We start from the raw sequence: 20425 nt of genomic DNA on the forward strand, positions 1-20425 counted from the left end.
AAGTACAGGCATTATCCAAGAGCAAACTGAACATCCCACCTCTTTTATGACTATTTAAATGTTTAAATGGAGACCAGTGCAACACATTAATCTCTGACACAGCACTATAGCACAGCTTTAACAGCAGCACTGCTGTCCCCAGCACACACCCACTGATGCAATCTCTGAACACAGCAAGAGTTTGCCTAACATCTCCAGCATGATTTTATTTCTATCCTCTCCTGTGACAAACAACTTTTCCCATTAGTCTTTCAACACTGACAGTTTTAAATATAGGTAGCATTCTTCAGTTACAATTTAAAATGCTAAATTTCAAGGAGAAAATAAACTTGTACCAGAATGCTTTCAAACTGCCTCAATGAGAGAAGCACATCAGATAAAAATCAATGTATTCTTACTTTGTAGACAGCCCTCACTAATCATGATCAGCTCAGACATTCCAGTTGAAATGTAACTTCACCCCAACCTCAGCTCCCATTACAAAACCACAGCTCAGGCAGGAAGAGCAGCCTGCAGTGTATTTGATTCAAGCATTACCATTCACATGGCAAACAAAAAAAATCCCTCCCACCCAATCACCCAGCTCATCCCTTCCAAGACCTGTGCAGGTACACAGAAAAAAATCTCTGACAAACTGCAGGCACATCTGGTTGGAAAAGACCAAAGACTGTGGAATCCAACCATTAACCCAGCACAGCCAGGGCCACCACTGAGCCACGTCCCCGAGTGCCACATCCATGTGCATTGCCAATACCTCCAGGGTGGTGATTCCAACACTTCTCCAGGTGTCCTGTTCCATGGTTTGACAGCCCTTTTGGGGAAGAAGTCTTTACTACTACCCAATCTAAAACTCCTCTGGTGCAATTTGAGGCTGTTTTTTCTTGTCCTATCACTATTATCTGGGAGAAGAGACCAATCCCCACCTGGCTACACCCTCCTTCCAGGGACTTGTAGAGAGGGACAAGGTGTCCCTCGAGCCTCCTTTGGTCCAGGCTGCGCCCCCCCAGCTCCCTCAGCTGCTTCTCATCAGCCTTGTGCTCCAGACCCTTGTTCAGCTCTGCTGTCCTCCTCTGGAGCCTCTGCAGCACCTCAGTGTGTTTCCCATAGTGAGGGGCCCAGAACTGGACACAGCACTGGAGGTGTGGCCTCACAGTGCCAAGTGCAGGGGGACAATCCCTGCCCTGGTCCTGCTGGCCACACTCTTGCTGACACAGGCCAGGATGCCACTGGCCTTCTTGGCCACCTGGACACACTTTAGATGGTTTTTTTTTCCTAATGGAGCACTAACAGCATTACTAAATCTTCAGTGAATTAATTGATATAATTGCATCACACAAAAAAGAATCATGGCCTAGGACGAAGACTTTGTGTACCTACTGCTGCTTTCCAAGGCTCTGGCAACTGTTTGACACCTCAGCTGTCAGACTTTCTAGCACACTTCTGGTAAAGCATTACCCATTCTGTCTGTGCAGTCAATAACACTCAATATGAAAAACCATTTTATTGCAAACTTCTAACGGGACAAAATGATCCCAACTAAAGCAGGAATCTGGCACGTAACGTGCTCAGAATTTTTTACAAAATAATTACAATCCAAGAAAAAAATGCCTACATAAATGAGCGCAAGTTTCATAAAGTATAAAAGCTACAAGACAAGAAAATTATAGTTCTTTCAATACAAAATATGCTTCAGGAGCTGTATCCTGTTCTTGCACATTTCATGAAGTAACTTTCGTTCGAGAAATTATTTCATTCACAAAACTGTTGTTCTTTGCCAGCACATCATTTCTCAGCTGCTTCAACTTGACTTTGATGTCTTCTTCTGACATATCTGTCAAGGGCAATGCTTTCACTTGACAGAGAAAATCCTGAATAATCTTTTCACCTTCCTGAAATGAAGAGAAGGAAAAGAAAACAGAAAAGGTGTTTAGATTGCAAGCAGGAATTTTCCAAATTCCCTAGAGATACAAAGTATTTTTCATCAGCAGAAACTCAGTGCAGGCAAAAATCATGGCTATTTTTGTCCTTGCTATCAAGTTCTGAACACCAGAACAAACCACTTACACTGGTACCAGAAGTTCTTTTTCCATGCATGAGCAAAAAGCACCAGCTGATCAGCATAAACACAGTATTTAACATTGCAATCTCCTGTAAGTGTTCCACACTTAATTCCAGTGTGCAGCAACATGAGGTGAGCACTGCCAGCAGTAACAGCACCAGAATGGTCACATTACCCAAACCAGTTACTTTTAGAAGGGACTGTCAGTCAAAAGCAATGCTTCAACATGCAAAAGGAAAGGACAAATTGTAACCAAGCAACTGCAGAGTGGCCGTCACCAAGGAGAACAGATGATAATTAAGCTTTATGCATATGCTTTTACACAAACAGGCAAAGTGGAACTTCTAAACAATCTGACTTAAATAGCAAGAACAAACATTGCAATGAACAGCACTCAGAATCCCTGTACTGGAAACAACTGGTCCAGAATGCAAAAGTTTGTCCACTCCTCTGCACTGTAGAAGTCTACTGAAAAATTCACTGTAGAATTCTACTGAAAAGAAGAGTTTTCCTCTGATCATTTAAGACTGATGCAGTTGTTTTCAGAGCAGAAGTTTCCAAAAAGCAATAGCATCCTTTTCCCTCAACACATGATGTTAACCAAGGCAGACAAATTCCCTCTGCCATCCTATTGCCTAGAGGGTTTATGGTATATTTTCTATGACTGAAACACTCAATAATAAAACATGATGCTGTATTTGTCACAAGCTTTTGCTATGTCAATTTAATTTACACCAACTTAAGACCATGCAGCCAGGTCCAACTGATTTAAAAATTCCCTCACCACGATGCCTGACACAGGAAAGGTAATAGCGGAGCAACTGAGGTAGCTGGAGGGAAAGCCTTCTGGCAGTAAAAGGTAGAACAAACCAGAGATTGTTCCTGGCTCAGTAAGTGGATCTGATGCTTTAGATGAACAACAAATGCAGTTGACCTCTGAAACTGAAAATAAAGTAACAGGTAACGGCCTCTGTCTAGAGCAAAGGCTTTTTAAATGTAGGAAGTGTTCCGGATGTGGACTAACACTTCAAGGCTTCCACACACTGGAGTAGTCCCTAGTCTCTGCCAGAAGGAGATCAGGGTGGTACAAGGCTGTGGAGCTTCAGGCTGGCTGCTGGGACACAGAACCAAGCTCTGTGGTTTTGCAGCTTTGTGTGCATGCAGCCAGGAGGACCCAGCTGCACTGCACAAAAACCAGTGCAAGCCACAAAGCAGCAGCATGGATTTCCCAGGAGAATGCCACAGATGCCACTGTCAGGACTCTTAATCCAGGAACAAGACAACATAGAATATTCTGTGAAAGCTTCCTGGAGCCTTTGCTTTCCTCTACACTACTTGCAAAGGAAGGTTCTCTAAAGAAACTTTGCTTTGTGACACCTGTAAATCAAGTGTAAATCAGCCATTCAGGTACTGATTGGTGTGTAATTTGGTATGATCAGCTGCTGAGATGTGACAGGTCTCATGGGACATGGAAGGGCACCAAGGAGAAGTCTGGGTGTTCAGCTTTCCTCTGATCTGCTCACACTGGGCGCCAAGAACACCATGGCACCAATGAACACTCAAACAAGGAGGGGCAAAACCAGGTGTGACCCAACTGCAGGGCCAAGAATATTCTACACAATGGCAACAAAAGCTGTATTTTAAATCTATAGTTTTAGATAAAATTCTTGCCTACATTAAATTAATCTAAATCAAACTCACTACCCCTGAACATCTCTTCAACTCCTAACAAACATCGCAGCCAAACCATTTTGTAATGGAAAAATACATTACAGGGTAATTATCCTCAGGCTTTGGGGAAATCTGAATCCTTAAATGATTTTGCTTCAGCAATTCAAATTTTAAAAAAATATTTCTGACAGCAAACCTCTCTTTCTCTGTATAATTTCTTGGCTGGTGGTTCTCCTTCGGATTCCTTGGACTTGCCAATGTTTTGAAACTCCTCCAGCTCCAGTGCTTTCTCTCTTGCACTTTCTATCACATGTTTTGGGAAAGCCGCCAACTCTGCTACATGTATTCCAAAACTCTGGTCACAAACACCTGGATGCAGAGGAAAAAACCCAGTTAAGAATTCTTAGAAGACAATATTGGCTACACAGAGATTATATGGACATGCTTGTAATAGTTCTTTGTTCTGAAAATTAAGTGCAGGACATTATTTGTTTGTCCTCAAGATTTTCTGATTTCCCTTTTCCACTAAAAATGATAAAACAAAGAATATGCTCTTATTTAATTAAGCTCTATTAGAGCAATAATTGTAGAGCTCCAAAGTGCTTCAAGAAGAAATAGAAAACTCTTCAGACAGAAAGAATTTCCCTCTAGTATTTGAATCAAATTGAACAATGGTTTTTATTAAAGTATTTTGGCACAGTCTGTAGAATATAATAATTTGCATGCTTTTAATAGGTACCTCTGACATTTACTCTATACCTATATAAATATATGTGTGTGTATAGACAAATATTAAAAATGTTGTATTCTTGATCATCTCTCTCCTCCTTTGCATCTGTACCACATAATTCCTCAGTCTCCAGAGTCATCTTTAATTATATCAAAATCTCTCAACTGTAACTTCACACTTACTTCAATTAATACACTGTTCATAATGTGTTTGAGAAAAGTCCTCTTAATTGCTCAGAATGTGTAAATTATACACACTTACATAAAACAATTTTCACTTCAGTATCAAAAGCCCTCTGATAAAAATCTATCAAATCTTATTTGTTTACATTATCATAATTCCATTTGTCCTCCCACAGATATTGCTACATCCTTTTAATTCTGGTCTCCAGCAAGGAGTTAAGAATAAATTAATTACACTTGCAAAATGACAGTTGTTTTTGGGTTTTTTTGTTAACTAATCATCTATTAAATACCAAGTAACCAAAGAACAGGTGAAGGAAAACTTAGCATTTAGACTTTTTCTGTTTTATTAAACCTGTAATCTCTCAGGTTTCTTAAAGGAAATGAACCCATTTAAGCAGCAATTCATGTTCTTGATTTTGTTTTACAAAGACACACCTGCCCAGACCCAGAGCTAACTCAGTTCTCAGCTCAGAGAATCCTGAGCAGAGGCCTGGGGAACAGCACTTCATGAGTCTCCTCTTCTGGTGATTTTGTCACTCTTGAAGCACAAAGACATGGTTGGAAACACTGTATAGAAGTTCCTTATCATGTTTTCCAGGTCTGGTTAAACATTTCAAACGACATCAAACCTGCTATTTGTTTCACAACACAGCTGTATCCGAGCTGCCTGTATGCACATCCCTGATGGAGCAATGTGACAACCCCAAAAAAGAAAGAGCACAACATTAATGCAGAAACTTAAGGTGAGATATGTTTATCTGATTGGAGACCAGGTATTTAAAGCTGAAGATTTCATAGTGTTGCATCTCCTCTGACAGAGGTTTAAGTAGAAAGATAAAAATTTTGTGTCTCTATGCTCAACAGCACTTCCAAGAAAATGGGTGGAACAAAAAGACACTGCATGTACAAAGATGTGTATGACTAAAAATGGCAAAACTGACTGAAGAAAAATATGAAACTGGGCTTCTACAGTTCCTATCATACCCAGAATGGCTGAATTAATACAGGTTTTAAAAACAAAAGGAGCTGGGAATATCAGGGGGCTTTATTGTAGGAGCTACTGCTCCAGAAGATGTAGAAGGTTTTGATATAGTGTGCATTGATTCTCTCCTCAACCAACATGCTCAAACTGAGGCACCTAAAGATGGCTTGTTGGCAGATTCTGTACATCATCTCCTGCTGCTCAAAAACCACTTGGTACCCATGTGCACTTGCAGCAGTTCATGACTATTTTTATTACTATTTTTATTCAGTTCCAATGCCACACTAAGTCACCTTTTAAGCACCAATTTGAGCGTGAACATTCACTTTGTAGAAAGAGCTCAACATGTGCAGGAGAAGATGGGGAACAGCAAACTAGGAAAGAACCACAGACACCTCCTATCCAGTGGGAATCGGAGCCACAGCAATTTGGAGTAATATTCAAGCAAAAACTGGGCATTCCCTAGGAGCATTCCTTACTTCTGCTCCTGCTGTGATTCCCCTTGCTCAGAGCAGCCTCCCACAGTTTACAGAAAAGTACCCAAAACCTAACTCCAAGATTCTAGCCAGAGGGGAACACAAAATTAGAAGCGGTCATACATGTAATCTACAGGCAAGAAATGAAGTAATGTAATGGATTTAAAACCAGAAGAAATGAGTAAGAAGTAGGCAGTTAGTGATGTCATAGGAGTAAAACCAGCAAGGTATCAGACTCAGGATAGCCAGAGTGTTCTACAGTAACCCTGCTCTACCCATTCAAGTGTTACCCAAGTCATTCCTCTGCTGTGGAACTCAGAAGAGGAAAATTAAGAGGTACACAGAGTGAGAAGGAGCACTCTGCCCACATTTTAAATCAAAACTTCAGCCCAGAGGTTGCCAGCTGGACTGAAATACTCTAGTGAGAACAATCCAAAATCACTGTAGAGTTCACAATTAAATTAGAAAGCCATAAATGGGCACACCTTGCAAGGCACAGTTACAGCTCTGCTTTATTCAGCAATAAATACAGGCTGCTGCTGAAGGGAACAAAACCAAATGATGGGGATATAGGGAAACAGGAGAAATAGATGAAATTATGCCTAATTAAAAATTGTTTCATTTAATACTGAAAGGAATAACTGGATCCACTAAAAGACTTTAATTAAATACATCTAACTGAAATTGTACTAACAAAACAGGCTTCTTGTTGTTTTATTGTGATGCCATTTGCTAAAAATTACCCACATGATTTTCCCTACATCAAACCCCTGTATAAATTGGGCAACGTAAGACTAAGTCTTATTACAATGAAACAGCCATTATTAAAAACTGTCAGCACATAAAAGGTGCACTCATTCCTTTTAAAAGAACAGTTTAAGAAATGTAAGTCTCTTCCATTAGCAGGTTAAAATAGCTGTTTTAGGGAAACTGAAAATAACCTTCTGGAACCTTTCTTCTTTAAAAAAGAAAAAGGGAGCAACTCAAAAGCATCAACCTGAGTGGCAGAAATAGCCTAGACAGTTTAAGAAATAATCATTAACATCATCACCTACTGTGCTCACACAGAGCTCCTATCACACACACTGTCCATGGACAGAGAAGAATATATATATATATATATATATATATATACATATATATATATATATATATATATATATAAAATTACCCCAAGCCCGGAGTATGACACAAATTTGGGGGGGGATTTTTTTTTTCCATTAATGCTGGAACCCTGATTACTGAGAATTTTTGACTTTCTGTGCTGTCAAGCACTGACCCCCTAGAGAACACTGCAATTAACCTGAAGCCATAGAGAAAGCTTCCAAAATCGAATTATAGAACTAGGACTATAAGTGTGTAGTTTGAACACAAATGTATAATATCACAAAGCAAAAAACTTAGAGTTTAAAGTCTTTGAATATAGTAATATATATAAAACAAAATAGAAGTTTTAGAGCAGAAGTTAGTCCTTCGTCTTCATGAGTTTAAGTAATGTTGTTTAATTAGATTAAAAAGTCCACATTGAGGGTCACAAGTAGTTATTAAGTTAAAAATAAAAATAATTTCAGTGCCATTTCTTAATTAAACAGCTTATCCTTCAAAGACCTTCTAGAAAGAGAAATATGGCTCCATTTTTTAATTTATTAGTAAAGCACTGCAGAACTCACAACATGTAAGAATGAAGTATAAACAAACACTAATAAACATCTAAATCTGAACAAAAAACACTAGATCACACATTTAATCTCAACCTTAACAAAAAAGCAAAAACAAAAAAAAAAAAAAAAAAAAAAAAAACCCAAAAAACTAAAAAAAAAAATCTCCAAAAAACCAAAAGCAAAATAAGGCCAAAAAAACCCAACCAAACAAAAAACCAACAAAACCAAAAAACAACAATAACAAAAAAAAAAAAAAAAACAAAAACATAAAAACCCCCCAAAAAAAAACCAAAACAAACAAACAAAAAAAACCACCCCACCAAAAAAACAACAACAACAACAAAAACCTACACAATAAGACTTTCTCTCTCAGGACTCTCAGACTTTTCTCAAAGCTGAGACCCGGCCTTACCTTCCTTGACCCGATACAGCATGGTGAGTGTGTCATCGCTGGTCAGAGCGGTGACATGGAGGTTGTTTACTGTTGGCACTTGGTCAGCAAGAGCTGTGAGCTCATGGAAGTGTGTGGCAAACATGGCAAACCCACGGATTTTGCTGGCAATGTATTCCGAGATAGCCCAGGCCAAGCCAAAGCCATCGTAGGTGGAAGTTCCTCTTCCCAGCTCATCAATGATTATCAGGGAGTTTTCAGTTGCTGTCCTAAAAGCACAAGAGCATTTGTTTGAGAGCAGCATGAACTCTGGATTTTGGAGTACCACAAGTTCTGTTGTGGATGCAGAGCATGGAAGAGGCAAAAGACCCTTCTTATTTACAAATATAGTGCAGACACAGCATCACACAGATCATTCCACACTAGGTTCTTTGCCCCATTTAGACTTTGGCCTCTTGGTAGAAACTCTGTATGGACCACTGGAATAAACAGAAGGCTACTTCCAGAATTTATGCACCAGTTAAAAAGAACTTGAGATTCTCTATTGTATTTGGGTTGCCTCCAGACTAAGGCAGGAATGATGAATCTGACTCCATGTTTTCAGAAGGCTAATTTATTACTTTATGATAGTATATTATATTAAAGGATACTATACTAAACTATTCTAAAGAATACAGCAAGGATACTTACAGAATGCTAAAAAGATAATAATGAAAATTCGTGACTCTCTCCAGAGTCTCAACACAGCTTGAGTGATTGGCCAATGAGTCAAAATAATTCACAGAAAACCAATGAAACAACCACCTTTGGTAAACAATGTCCAAACACATTCCACATGAGCAAAACACAGGAGAAGCAAACAACATAATTATTGTTTTCATTTTTCTCTGAAGCTTCTCAGCTTCCCAGGAAAAAAATCCTGGGCGAAGGGATTTTTCAGAAAACGTGAATGTGACAATTCTCCACTAAGATTCCCCACAAAAGAAAAATCTCAAATGCACCTCTCTCAGAGCACTTCTTTTCTCATCAATCCCAACCAAGACAATCAAACAAAAGCACAGGACTTGCCTGAGGATTGAGGCAGTTTCCAGCATCTCAGCCATGAAGGTGGACACTCCTTTGAGCTGGCTGTCCCCGGCTCCCACCCGAGCCAGGATACAATCCACAATGGTTATTTCTGCAGACTCACAGGGCACAAAACACCCAATCTGGGCCATGAGAACAATCACACCTGTCTGCCGGATGTATGTTGATTTTCCCCCCATGTTAGGGCCTAAAAGAGAAATTTTCCAAAAATTAATTGAAAAAGCATCATCTTTTTACAATTCAACAGTTTTTTTTAAAGGAGAACAGGCTCTATATCAGAACAAAGTGTTTAAATTTATTACTCTCTTGCCAGAAAAGAGCAGCAAACTTGTCTAACAGGTGCAACAAGTGGCTCCAGGGCTAACAAGGCTTGATTGTTTGTCTTACTGAATGCTCCTTTTTCAAAAGAAAGGTGAACACAGAAAATCAGGGCTTTCATTAGTTTTGGGACTTTTCAAAAGTATAAGCAGTCATCTAAAACATGTATTCATACCTAAAACTAATAAGCTTTAAATTAAAAAATTATCAGTATTTATTTCTGCTTAAGAATTGTAATAATTTGTATAATAATTGTAATAATAAAATAACCTCAAACAACTATTAACATTTCTCTGTAAAAATGAAACAGCTTAGTTACAGACTGGGTACAAGCTAATGGGTCACTCAGAATCAGCAAACCCAGATATTAAGCAGTTAATTGTAACTGAAATACAAATGAAATAAAAAGTATTATCCAGAAAACCGGTAATTAAAACCAATTTTACACTTTTGCTAACCAGAAAAAGAAGCGTGTTACCATGCATTAATTCAGACTTTTGATTTTTCTTTTTGATTATGTTAGAAGTGCTCATTAATTATTCTCTAATTTCAGATCTTTGCCACTCAGAATGTATGTTAAGGACATCTGGATGGAAATTAAGATTCAATTAAATCTATAAACACTAAAAATGTTTTAGTGTGTAGTAAAATTATCTTAATTACACCAGAGAAAAGGGTAAAAAATGGTACAGTCATTGAAACATGTATTGCATTGAAAATCAACTTTAATGCTTCACAAAGAAAACACTAACAAAACACAACTGATGCCTAGTGGAATTTTCCAAATCACTTTAGCAGGGTCAGGCTTTCCAGCTCCTGAAGCTGCCTGGCTTGTGGAGTTACATTCACTAAGGTTTTACTTTAGGGAAGGACTAATTTCTTATTTTCTACTGTCCAGCAGCCTCTCTTTTCTTCACAAATGACTCTTTGTAAAGTAGCGATCACCTTCTCCAAGCAGTACACTACAACTAAAATTAAAATAACTAATTCCAGTACAGTTAGTTTGGATTATGAGAACTGTGCTTGTATGTACAGAAATATATAGAATATCCACAGTCTAAGGTAACATGAACATTGTGGACACAGAACTGTGCTTGTATGTACAGAAATATATAGAATATCCACAGTCAAAGGTAACATGAACATTGTGGACACTTTTTAAAAATATGTAATCAAAACTAGCAATAAATAATAGCTTACAAATACCCTCCCTTCTTTTCCAGAGCTAAATCTTATTCCCCACGCAGAAAGATGATAACTCAGTAGCTGCTCACCCTTGATGAGAGAAATCGTTTTGACAGAAATTTATTAGCTCGCTGATTTGTTTTGCCTGTTGCTGGTTTGGTTTTTTCCTTTTTAAAAAGACATCATTATTGGAAACACCCGAGACATTCACAAAGTACACAACAAACAAAGAAGAGAAGGGCAACGTTTACCAGTAATGATGTGGAACATCTGCTTGCCCTTCTCGAAGGTGATGTCGTTGGGGATGAAGGCCACGTCGTCCTGCGCCTCGATGCAGGGGTGCCGGGCCCCCCTCAGCACCATCCTGCCCCGGCCCTTCTCCAGCACCACGGGCCGCACGTACGGCACCGGAGCCCCGTTGGACACGTGGGCAAAGCTGACAATGGCGTCCAGCTGGGCTATCACATCGTTCATGGTCTGCATGGGCTCTGCATAGCCTGTGTGCACACAGGGAGTGGGAGGTCAGGGCCATCAGCTGTTCTTTTGCTCTGCTGAGAAGGTACCTTGAAGCCTACGCTGAGGCCATCAAGGTAATTCATCTGCAGTAACAACTGTCTTCAAGAGGAAAGTCACGCCCTGGGAGAGCCTAGGATGCAATCCTGAAGCTCCCATGCCTTGAATATCAAGGAGACTTCTTCAGACTAAGGAAAGGAGGAGGTGAGGCCATGTCACAGATATCTTTCATAAAAATCCTTTCTTTAGGATTTTTCCCTCTTCTGGAAGGCTGAGGCCCCAGAAAGAGAATGTAAACAATGGTTATCTGCTGCTGTGGAATGCAACAGGTGCACCTGTGATTGGCCCATGTTCCATGTTTACAATTAAGGGCCAATCAGGGACCAAGTTCTCTGGGACAGATTCACAGAGAGCTCCCTTGTTTATTCCTTCCTATGCTATTCTTAGCTTAGCAGCTTCTGAACTTTTCTCTCTATTCCTATTAATACAGTATTAATGTATTATATATCATAAAATAATAAATCCAGCCTTCTGATCATGGAGTCAAGATTCTCGTCTCTCTCTTCACCCCTGAGGAACCCTTGCAAGCCCGATAACCACGCCATGTTGATTGTTTTCCTCATCTGGAAATCCAGTAAGTTTCCTTCATGAACAATACACGGCACTCTGATGCTCACGCAAGCAAAGACACTTCAGACACAGCACAGACACTTCAGACAGAGCAGCCATCTGTGCTTGTGTGAATGATGGGAGGGAAAAGTCCGTCAGATACAGAGCCTGTCACACCAGGATAGATGGCCCAGCATCCCCACTACCAGCTTTTGAAGTTCTGGTGTTTGGCTTTTGAAGTTTTGGTGTTTGGTTTTCTTCTCTGAAAGGGATGAGGGACTGGAGCCTAAAGCCCAAATTCCCCACTGACCCTTCTGCTTTTGGTGAAGGATAATAAGGAATGCCGTGTAAGTAGGCAATCTTGGAGCAAAATATATGGAAATAACTTAGGAAACCAGTAATTTTTATTGTCATATAAGCAGTGACTAACTTGATCTTATACTCCTTATCAATGTTCTTAGACATTAGGTCCCACTCCTTCAGTTCTCTGTTCTCCTTTACCTCTTCTGCTGTCTGGATGAAGATGCCCAGAGTCAGGCAGGTAGGTGGAGGATAGATGTGACCCTTATGGCCTTATTTTTGTTCCTATTATGGGATTAGCATTTGCACACACCTCATCACTGCACATCTGCAGCAATGCCAGGAAAGGGTCTGGCGACAGAAAGCAATTCATATTTCAAAAAAAGACAAATCTCAAATGCACCTCTCTTCAATTGGTGTCAAAAGTGAGCTCACACCTCACTTTTGACAGCAATTCTTTGGGCAATATTACAGTTTGTCTCTGTAAAAGACCCTCAAAGAAACAGCAAGTCCTCCCTCCCAGCACTCCAGACTGACACACATCAACAGTGGCATATTCACCTGAAGCAATGTTAATGATTTCCTTAACAATTGCATCCTGAGCCTCTTCATACTCTTCCCTGTTCTTTATATATTCATCGTTGATGGCACTCAGTTTGCTGTGAACAAAACAAGAGTATTTAGAAGCTGTGATGTTCTGCCTTCACCTACAGTGCCAAACTTTTGGCCTCCTCATCTGAGTCTATACCAAGTGTCCCCAGCTGTTTTAACAGCAATGTTCAGCACAAAGACCACAAAGCAACTGACCTACAATTCATCCACAACAAGGCAGCCTCAAGATTAATTCCAAGTTTAAGATCACCCATAAGGGCCAAACCAGAAATTCTAGCATCAACACATGACATCATCTATGTTTGTTATAGAGCTGCTGTGTGATAAGAACTAGCGCTTCAAAGTGAATTTCTGGCTATTTTGCTACATTTTGCTGCTAAGCAACTGTGTAATTAGCCCAGAGTCCTACAACAGGCTTATCAGATCTGAAGGCATTGACTTCTTTCATTTGGTAAAAACACAAATTAATTACTGTCACTATGAACAGGTTCTGATCTTCCAAATAAGGCAAGCTGAAATAAAGACAAGAGTTTAAACAAGTTTTTATTCTTCTCAAGCTTGTCTCCTAAACAAAGAACAGGAGTCTGCAAGACTGAATAAGAAACACACCCAAGTAGTGTGCCCACACTACAGGCAGAAGTCAGTCTTGTGCTTCAAGTACCACCTACAGAAGCAACTATAACTTAACTAAGTACAGAGAATTCTTTTTTATTAGTGATGCACAGGCTGCCTCACTAAGGGAAAGTAGCAGATGACAAAGTACAGGTTCTAAGTACATCTTCTCAGTTACAGAAAAGCCTAACTTCATCATGCATTTAGATTCACAACACATTTGGAACCAGAAAAAGCTGTTTAACATTTCAGGGATGTTTTTTTAAAAATATCCTCCAAGTAAATGTTAAAACAAAATGCAATTAAGGTTTACAGTTTGCTCATTTAAGTAAATTGGTGTGAAATACACCAGCATGTCGGGGTCTCTCGCTGGTCAGTGACCCCAAGAAGAGTTCCAGAGTCTCTTTTCCCAGCCCAGGGCTTGAAGGAGGAGTCAGGGCTCTTCATTTCTTGGTTTCAAGGTTGTTCATTGTATCTTATCTATAAAAGTCTTTCTCCTGACCTGCTGAGGTCCACTCAGCACAACAATCAGAGGCACTATGCCTGCCCCCGGGGCGGTATTATGTCTTTATAGTAAAAACTACATGTACAATGTTTACAATTACTTCCCAATACCTGAGCTTCTACTCTAAACCAATCTGTAAGTGCCAACATTACAGCAGAAGATGGAGGCCGAGAAAAAGAAAGAGAAAGGCTGGACAGGCCCAGTTCCCTCCATCTTGCCCTGCAGAATCCCCATTCTGAAAACCCCAAAATCTACTTTTTCACTTTGTGATAAATTCACTATCATTCTACTTAATTTCTCATGGCTTGCAGATCTTTATCTAAGGTTGGTAACTTGCTCCACGGGTCATAATCAAAACCACAGGCATTTCTGGGCTCTGTGCCAGGGTCTCTGAGCCCCCTGGCAGGGGTCTTGGCTGCTCAGGACAGCCAGAGGGATATCCTGGGTCCTGACACCAGTACACTGGGTGGTGTGAACCAATATGTTTGTCCTCCTTTTCAAAGATAAGGATTTATAACTATGGAAGTGAGTGATTAACAGAAACCAGTCCCTACACCATCAAGCAGCTGAACACAAGCCAGCAGTGTGGCCCTGAGGCAGAGAAGGCCAAGGCCATGCTGGCTGCTCCAGCCAGAGTGGACCCAGAATGTTGAAAGAAGTCATTCTTCCCCTCTACCCAGCACTCCTGAGATGATATCTCTGATTTTGGGTTTTGTCTTCCCAACACTGAACCTGGAGCAGATGCTCACCACAAAGGCACAGAGCTGGAGCACGGGGCACACAAGGACAAGGCTGAGAGAGATTCCTGCCGAGGCTGAGAGGATCTGGGGTCAGCCTGGAGGGAAGAGGCAACAGACTCTCCTTGGAGGTGCAGAGCAAAAGAAGGAGATCCTAAGATCCCAAGATTCTGCGAGGAAAATTCTCCTTAGATCTGATCAGGAGAGTTTTCATAAATAGTAATTCAGCACTGGAACTTGCGCCCACGAGGCTGTGAAGAGGATGGGCACTTGGGCAAAGCCTTGGACTACCCCATCTAAGCTTGAGATGGAATCTAATTTCCAAGGTGCATCAGCTTTGAGTGAGGGATAAGAAGCAGCCTTCAACCTAAATTATTACCCAATTCTGCACATGCAACTTTCTACTTTATTTCCGCTGTGTAAAAACACTGAAGAACAGAGAAATATCTGATGACTGATGCAGCCCCTGCTCCTGCTAAAACACTCTAAAAGAGCTAAAATTCAACAAAAAAATATAGACTTCTCAGCTGATCTGTGTCAGAACTGCTGTCCAGACAAGAACACACTGAAACAGCCTCAATGCAATTAACCTGAAGACTTTAATTTTTTTTAACAGCTCAATTAAAAGCGCCACAGAATTGAAGTTCAATACATAAGACTAACAGAAAATAGAGAGGATTTGGAACAAAGGGGGAAAAAAAGTACTCAGCAACAAAATTCTGCATGTCACATTCGCTGATAAACATAAATTCCCTAGTGCAGCTTGTCTGTATAAACACTCACAGTAAAAGCAATTATGATACTTGCTGCAGCTAAAACAGAGAAATTAGCCCAAGTCAAAGGACCAAAAATAGATAACAGTTGGCAACATAGATGGAGAATGCAGCTTTTAACATAAACTCTATGCCAGTCCTGCTCAATATTTTAATCTGTGAGCCAATTAAAAAGGTGACAGTTTGTAGGGAATGCAGTTTATCAGCATAATTATAAAGGAACAATTCTATTACTTTCAGAACAGGTTTAAAAAACCACCAATATTATCTCATACCTGTTAGTAAATTTCACACCATTCTTCTGTGTATCAATGATTCCATATTTTGAATTGTTACGGAGAGCTTTCTCCTCCTTACAAGTTACCCTAAAGTGATGCCCAAACTGTGAATTTGTCTCCAGCTTGATACTTTTGCCAGCTTCCAAACCTTTCAGATGAAAACAAAGAAAAAGAAACCAGCTGTATAATCACAAATCCTGCAGCCTGTGCCATTCCTGCTCACTAGCCCTCAGTTCTCATGATTTAGCCTCTCTTACATGACCTAATTTAGTAGGTTTGTTTTGGTTCTGTACAGCTGTGAGAAATAGCCAGACCAAACACAAATATATATGGATTCATTCTCTGGTCTTACTTTAAAATGCTCTCAAACTGCATATTCAAATCAGGTTCTCAAAATGCAAGGACACTCTGCATTGTTGGTGTTAGCACAGCACCTTTATTATCATGATCCTTCTACTAACACATAGCTCTGTTACAAGATTTCTCATTCCATCCCTACACAATACTGGCTTTCCTTCTTCTCATCCAGGTATCATCTTTACATTAAAAAAAAAAAAAAAAAAAAAAGACAAAAAAAATTTGCAAGCTCTTAAAGATGTAACCCAAAATAAGTATAGTGTTGTCATTTTTCCTTGCCATATTTGCATTAAAAGTTGGTGGCTTTTTCTTTTTCTTAAAGTTGGTATTTCAATGCCCGATTCATCAGCTGCACATAGAATTTTCTGCATAGGATAATCAACACTTTAAATGTCTCATTTGCTTATGAGTTACATTTTGCAAGGAACATCAAAAGAAAGCTGAATGGACACTCAGGATAATGCACAGAAGGGGGGAAAAAAGTGCAGGTCCTCAAAGAATGTAAAACAGAACTAGAGCTGGCCAAGAGTTTGAGGAGTTACAGTTCTACAAAATGGATCCTGTAATATATATGATCATTTCTGAAATAATTTGGAATGTTGTTTAAAAAAAAATTAAGGCAAAGTTATAAGCCACAAATCCCTGTTTTCAACAGCTTGTACTGCAACAACCAAAGTCAGCCCAACTCAATAATATAATAATACAAACATCCTTTAACCCTTTAACTTCTTTATACCAGTTTTCATTACCTGATTGCAAAACATTTCACAAAAGAGACATGAATGAAAGGCAGTTCCCAACCCTACCTAGTTCTTTGGCTGCAGTCTTTAGTAAGGACTGCATTTTTTCTTCCAGTTCATTCATCTTCTCTCTTAATTCTGTTAAATTAGGATCAAAAGAAGCCTTGACGAGAAATTCATGATTCTCCACCTAGAGAAAAATAACAAGAAAAAATTTATATGAACATAAGTAATAATAAAAAAATCTTTCTGATCATACACAGTGAAATGAATTTACTTCATAATTCACATGAAATTTTTTATAAATACATAATGTTGTCTTGCAATGTTGTTTGTGATAGTTGGTGTCTGGTTCAACTGCAAAACAAACACATCTCAAATACTTGTTTTCTCACATAATGTACTTCATACACGCAAAATATACCAATTTAACAGACTCCTTTCTGCTGAAATGGAGTTGTCTGCACATTTATTTGCAAACAAATGACTGAGCAGTAGGCAGGGCAAAAAGGGAAGCCAGAGGAAATGAAATTGTCATGTACATGATCATTTCTGCTACCCTGGACTTAGGCAGCTAATCAAGACAGAGCATGGGGTGTTTCAAAACAAGAAGCCTTTGGAAAGTGAAGTTTCTGAATCAGTAATTTCTGCCCCAAAAGGGACTCTTAGAGGCTTAGGAAGGAACCTACATAGTGTCACCAAAATCCTATCGATTTCAACCCAGCTCTTGAGTTGAAAAGCAGACATGGTTCCTTCCAAGATTAAATTTTCAGAGGCAAGGATGAAGCATTTCATCTTTTTGTTGTATTTCATCTCTTCTCTCTCCCTTCCCTGTGCCTCCACTGCCAGGTGGTTGTGTACCAAAAGCACCACCAAACTTTGATGCTGCCCTGACTTGAGGAGGAGGTTGGAGTAGATGGTTTCTCAAAGGGCCCTTATAATTCTGAGATAAATAGGAATGGAAGTGACACTTTCTCAACTTTTATTACAGCTAGGTAAATGAATAACCATATCCCACGCTTTTTGAACTTAGATGTTTCTTTTTATATTAGAATGGATTATTGACATAATTTAGTTGCTATGACAACCTATCCTTCAATTGCACTCAGAATAGAACTGCCTATTTTATTTGAACTCCCTCAAAATCCAAGGGGAATTTCAAGTCAAAGTTCAGATTCTAGTGTTCATAGGGACAAGGTTTATTCTTCTGGTAAAACCAGTGTTGGCTTAGCTATAGACATTTTCCAGTACCTTGAAGGAGGGGAAAAATCAAACTTAATATGCCAGATTCTATGGGATTTGACTAAAAATAACTGACTTGTTATTCTGTTTAGAAGGACAACAAAACATTTTTAAAGTAGAACCTGAAAAGAAACTTGAAGAGCTGGACTATGAAGGGTGAAGGCTTAAACAGCTGTTACTTTTAAAGAAAACAGAGTCCCAGGGCACACAAACTGCATCAACAGATGGTCTGTAACTGGTATAAAGCTATAAATTTCTTCATTACCATACATCACAAATTACAGCAACATGTCAATCAAACAAGTCCTTCCATAAACAGCAAAATGCAGTTGATGGATGCACAACACAATACAAAGGAAGAAAACACAGTGCTCCTGCCTTTGGAGAAGAGTATGCATGTTCTAAATTTTTAACCCACTGCAGTTCTCACAAGTTCAACAAAGGGCCCTTACTACCATGTCTGGCACATGTTTAGGTAGTTCTCTTATTTCTGCAGTCAGCTGAGACCTTCATTTAGGATAATCCTAACCCCTGGTTAATTAAAAAAAAAAAGAAAACCTGAAAGACTCCCCAAGTAATAAACAAACCCTGGGCTACATTCTGCATTTGAGACATACCACCGTAACTTTAAAAATACAAAGTAGAGAAATGACAAAATTACTTCTCCACTTTTAATACTGATGAATACTACTTTAAAAATTAGTTTCAGGTCGACAGCATCAATGCACCCAAAGCATTTTTTCACTGGCTAGATAATTTCAGATAGTGGGTGAATATCCTGTTGAGTACCCTGATATATTAATAACAGCCTTCATATATTTCTAAATGCAGCATATATTTCTATATACAGCTAAATTATCACTAGCTACTTAATACAGATGATCAATTAAATTTAGTTCATATAGAGCAGATTGCAAAGCTCAATAAGCAACTTTAATTGCTGAGTAAACTCTGCCCACACAACATTTCATACCTTTTCCATGTCCAATGTTGTTTCTATCATCTCCAGAAACTTTGAGAAGTCAGAGCAGATATCATTAAGAGGTGTTATAAATACAGCCAACAACAACATCTGGTGAGCTCCTGTTAGGAACAAACAAGAAAATTATCATTCACAAACCCCCACAGATTTACCAGAATTCACTCACCCAAGATAAACAACACAACTGCTTAGCTGGTTAATTTTACAAAGATGGGCTATGACTATTTCACTGAAACACATGTACCTTTTTCTAAAATTGGTGGGATATTTTTCTGAATATCCCATCTACGTTCTGATTAAGCCTGTACCTATTCTGTCACCTTTGTTCATAACTGGGGGTATTAAATCCCTTCTACTATGAGTAAAACAACAAACAATAGTATAAATGCAAACCCATTGTCTGAATATTACCAATTCTTGCACATAAAATGTTGACATGCCTTCTGCAAAAAATGTGGGTCTTACCTTCCACACTCACAACTTTTAAGTCTTCTTAATAAAATATTACATAATACTGGGAATATTTGGTAATTACAACATGGACATAACAACTGAAGTGTATGTTATCAGCTTTTGTTTTCCACAAAAAAAGACATGTTATAACCAGGTCTTTGCAGTACCTTCCTTCCACTAGACAGGAAGGCACCAAAATTAACAGAAATACTCTGCAGCACCAAGTCAAACTGCACAGAACACATATTGGCTGGAAGTCCATGGAACACCAAAAGCACTGAACACCAAGAGCAGTTCATAATTAAATTAACATGCACAGATATTGCCAAATTTGTGAGGGAAGTATTTTCTTCAGGTACACATAAGCTACAAATAAGCACCTATATCCAGCAGCCAGCTGTGGAAAGGTTCTGTCAGTAAATGCATGTTTACATCTTTGCAGACACTTCAAGTTATGATTTAATCACAGACAGATTAGCATTATTGAGTATATGATTTACAAAAAATGCCTCAAAATGAATCCAATACTATGAGCTTAGACTCATTGAATTATGTACAGAATCATGTTGCTGCCTCTAATGCTTACAGGCAGGGCTTTGTACATTAACAGAGAAATACAGAATTAAGCTCTGGATATTCCAGAGCCTCTCCATTTCTTACCAGACTAAGAAAAAAGTCCTAGCCTCTCCCAAGAAAAAGTGCCTTAGAAATTTATAGAAAAAGTGCCACAGAAATTCATAGAAGTTACACAGTGAGGACACGGTTACCCAAGTGAATCTCTCCTCTCTCAGTTGAAGTAGAAAGAAAGTTTGGTTTGATTTCCTTTTCTACCATGCCTTTTTGCTTCCCCAGTCCCTCAAACTTTTAAAGTGAAAGCTCTAAACTGACTAATATCTATTAATAGAGAAAAAAAATTACATCTTGTTGGGAGATTACTGAACTTGCGAAAATGGAGTTTTCTGCTGATT

The 20425-nt window shown here is 39.1% G+C and overlaps 1 protein-coding gene across 1 annotated transcript in view; it reads right to left on the minus strand.

The window, feature by feature from the left end:
* Nucleotides 1-1482: 1482 nt before the first annotated feature.
* MSH2 (mutS homolog 2) overlaps nucleotides 1483-20425 on the minus strand; it is a 48802-nt gene continuing 29859 nt past the window's right edge. The window contains exons 8-16 of the mRNA XM_054290185.1: nucleotides 18996-19105; nucleotides 16847-16970; nucleotides 15681-15831; nucleotides 12728-12825; nucleotides 10996-11241; nucleotides 9224-9428; nucleotides 8177-8424; nucleotides 3927-4099; nucleotides 1483-1889 (exon numbers count right to left, since the gene is read on the minus strand). Of these exons, the coding sequence (XP_054146160.1) occupies nucleotides 1719-1889; nucleotides 3927-4099; nucleotides 8177-8424; nucleotides 9224-9428; nucleotides 10996-11241; nucleotides 12728-12825; nucleotides 15681-15831; nucleotides 16847-16970; nucleotides 18996-19105 (1526 nt within the window). The 3' untranslated portion in view covers nucleotides 1483-1718. The remainder of the gene's footprint in view (nucleotides 1890-3926; nucleotides 4100-8176; nucleotides 8425-9223; nucleotides 9429-10995; nucleotides 11242-12727; nucleotides 12826-15680; nucleotides 15832-16846; nucleotides 16971-18995; nucleotides 19106-20425) is intronic.

The sequence above is a fragment of the Melozone crissalis genome, unplaced genomic scaffold (genome assembly GCF_028551555.1).
Source record: "Melozone crissalis strain CALT ecotype California unplaced genomic scaffold, PUWL_Pcris_2 ptg000081l_1, whole genome shotgun sequence".
Lineage (NCBI taxonomy): Eukaryota > Metazoa > Chordata > Aves > Passeriformes > Passerellidae > Melozone > Melozone crissalis.